A 3,651-nucleotide genomic window follows, 5' to 3' on the forward strand; every position below is an offset into this window, starting at 1 on the left:
GTTAAAACATCCTTATATTTATTGCTTCCTCAAATTTATTCTCTGGGTGTCTCAGCCTTATATTTATTTAATCTTTAAATATACACAAACATGTGTAAATATTCGTCTTATTTTAATTGATATAATAATACATTTAGTCCTTAATACTTACATATTTTATCAATTTGACTCTCAAACTATTTAACTAAAGCTTTCAACTTTTAAAATAGAGGTATTTTACAAATATAAAATTGTAAAACTCAAAAAAAAAAAACTATGATATATGTTGGATATATGACACTTAAATTTTAGGTCTAAAGCTTCCTGATTTTGAGTTTAATGAATTTATATTTGCCTTTGGTTTTAATCTTTAAAGAAAAATAATTATGATATATATGGTTAAATTTGATGTATTGATGGTATAATTTATGTATATGATAATAAATCATTTAATATTTTAAATATAAATTAAATTACAATCACTTAATTTTTCATAATTTGATTCATTAATAATTGATGAAATTGTGTATTATCAGTATACTACTGAATATAAACAAATATATAGGAAAAAGTACTAAAATAGTTTAATAAAAATTCCAATTACCTCTTGTGATTTGAAAAATATTCAATCACTCTCCTTAGGTTTAATGAAAATTCACTAGCCTCAAAGATATATTTATCGAATGAGTTTTAAATAAAATAACAATTTTACCATTTATTAATTAATTATTATTCTATTTATTTTTATTCTCCTCAAACTTTATATTCAATAAAATTCAATTAAAAATAATAAAAATTTAATTAGTTATAAAAATATTTTAATTATTATTAAATTAAAATATAAGTTGCACTATATCCTAACCATTTGTTTTATTTCTCTTTTTGGGGTTTACAAATCTATAGAAGTGAGATACCTATATTTTAAAATCTGAAAGCTTTGGTTAGGAAATTTGAGAATCAAATTAATAGAATTAAGTAAATATAAAGGGTTTAATTTATTGAATTATTTGGAATTAGGACCAAATTAATAGAATATATAAGTATTGAAAACTAAATGTGTTATTATATCAATTAAAAAAAGGCCTTCCATTATCAATTAGGAGTGGGTGATCAAAACATGAATGATTTCAGATGATAGTACCTAAATTAAATTTTTAAAATGAGATGACCAAAACAAGAACACAAATATACTTAAAATTTTTAAAATTAGATGACCAAAACAAGAATACAAATATATATATATATATATATATATATATATAATCACATAAAAGTTTCCATTTATATGGTCATGTTAGCTTAGCAGTGTGGGTAATTTGTTTCACATTCATTCCGAAATTTTTGGCTGCTGGATTTTCATCTCAGGGGTACCAAAATACAAAGGATTTCTGGGAATTCTAATCTCTAAAACCACACCATTAGTGAGGAAAGCCTCTATTTTTCTGCAATCTGCATCTTCTGGCAGCTCAAGCCTCCTTACGTATCCATATAACCACCAATTGCAGGTTCTCCAATCCTTTGTCTTGCCTTCCCTTTGCTGCTTTACTTGTCCACTAATTTCCATAACTTTCCCTTTCTCAACATGGATTTGTATGTTAGTTTTCCCCACTCCTGCTTTTAATCACCATTCATCAGTCTTTGATCAAAATATGCCATATCCATACATACATATATATGTTGTAGCATCAAAGTGTTCCAAAGGACTTACCTGGAAGTGGTGCTTTAAGTACATAAGCCTGGTCTGTGTGAAACCAATCAACTGTGGTCTTGCCGGAGTTCCTTAAATTATATAACAAGGCGTCTGAATCAAAATCCCACAGGGGAAAGGCGTCTGATGGATCAAAGAATTTCCCAAACAACAAGGGACTAAATAATGACCCTTCTCCAAACACCTTATGCATTGTAATTGGACTACCCTGCTGGGACAGTAACCTCTTCAACACATCTTCATGTAACGAAATGCACCATTTCTGAGGAGTTTGATCATCTGTTTGAACTTCAAGTTTAATGCAACTACTCATAGAAAATGTAATGATTTGAGACTTTTGTGGGAAAAAAGTTTCCTGGGGAGTTTGGCACCTTATAGTGTGTTAGAGGAGGGAGTGAACAAATTCCCTGGGAATATTTTGAAGAGTGTAAAGATTTTTTATTTTTTAAAAAAAAGAAGTGGAATCATTCTCTTGAGGACTGAATTTGATGCTTTTCTGATGATCCACTATAGAAGATGTGGTAAAATTATAATGTTTATTGCAGAGAATCTTATGTAGAACAATCTATTCTTGAATGTGGTAGTCTGAGTCTTCCACTTAATAATTCTGATAAAAGTTAGAGAAAATAAGATGTGGTTAAGCATAAACAGTAAGAAATAGGCTTAGATTGTTAGAGAAGAATATTAGAGAGCATAGAAGGTCAAGCACTTTTGTTTCTGTGAGAAGAATCTTGGTCATTATTCTTTTCTTGAATGAAAAGATAAAAGAACATGGTGGTAGCATCATGATCAGGCACGGTGGCTGACTTCAACTCCAAGCAAAGAGTCCCTCTAAGTGGTAATAGTCTCATGAGATTTGTTCATAGATTTTTGGATTTTTTTTTAAATTATTATTATTTCAAACTTTTGGTGTTGAAGATTTCCAAAACCCCAAATATTGAAAAGAAATTATAAAAATAATTAAACTTAAAACTCGTCAATTAATTTTTTAATTAACAATTTTCATAGTTAATCGTTATTATGTTGATGTAGTCCTTGACTGTAGTTGAATTATGAAAATCTAAGTCAACAAAAAAATTAAGATATATTATAAATCTATATATATTTTATAAATTTAGAATTTAGCCTCTATATTTTTATTTTCTAGACTATATAATTGACTTAACTTTTCAGATTTCATAATCAAAATTATTAACATGATATTTCAAAATAAAAATACTTACTTATGTAATTAGTAAATATCTTATAATAAACTTAAAAGCAAAGTATTATTTAATAAATCACAAAAACTAAATCATGGATTCATAAGCCCACGTGTAAGCTGAAAAATCAATAGCCCGGCAATATCACAAAACCAATAACAATATATATATATATATATAGGCCAGTTGAAAGGCAAAGCCTTTGATGCCGGCAATTCCAAATTACCAGCATTAAACAAAACTAATAAAAACTTAATTCTAAATAAGAAAATTCATTTCATTAGAAACAGAACACAAACTCAAATCTGCAGCATATAGGCGTCAACTACAAAATAGTAAAATACTACAAGAATAATTTTAAAAAATAGATTATACCTTACTTTAATATGATTAAAAACCAAAAAAATAACCCAATTACACATATACCTGCAAGAATTTGCTATACAATTTTTTATTGAAAAATGGCTTCGCATTAGCTAAATACAACCCAAAGCTATCTTTAATGAAGACTTACATTATTTTACTTTGTACTTGGGTAGATAAGAGTGAATTAATAAAGATAAAATTATATCTTCTCACTGCACCAATTACTAACTTCTCTATTTGGTTGGATAAGCAATTCTTGAAAGTGCTTTTAGTTCAAAAAGAAATCTATTTGAGATTGTTGGTATTCTATCAGAAAAGAAAACTGAATAGATGAAGAAAACTAGACTAATATTAAGGTTCACAATTTATACTAAGTGAAGACAACAACCCACTAGC

General features: G+C 27.4%; 1 protein-coding gene across 1 annotated transcript; it reads right to left on the bottom strand.

Moving 5' to 3' along the window:
• Positions 1-1,086: 1,086 nt before the first annotated feature.
• On the bottom strand, positions 1,087-2,207 carry LOC108456344 (21.7 kDa class VI heat shock protein-like). The gene is made up of 2 exons (XM_017754939.2): positions 1,688-2,207; positions 1,087-1,590 (listed from the first exon to the last, which is right to left on the bottom strand). The coding sequence occupies exons 1-2, from the start codon at positions 1,998-2,000 to the stop codon at positions 1,307-1,309; spliced, it is 597 nt and encodes a 198-aa protein (XP_017610428.1). The 5' UTR covers positions 2,001-2,207; the 3' UTR covers positions 1,087-1,306.
• Between the last annotated feature and the right edge of the window lie 1,444 nt (positions 2,208-3,651).

The sequence above is a fragment of the Gossypium arboreum genome, chromosome 1 (assembly GCF_025698485.1).
Source record: "Gossypium arboreum isolate Shixiya-1 chromosome 1, ASM2569848v2, whole genome shotgun sequence".
Taxonomy (NCBI): domain Eukaryota; kingdom Viridiplantae; phylum Streptophyta; class Magnoliopsida; order Malvales; family Malvaceae; genus Gossypium; species Gossypium arboreum.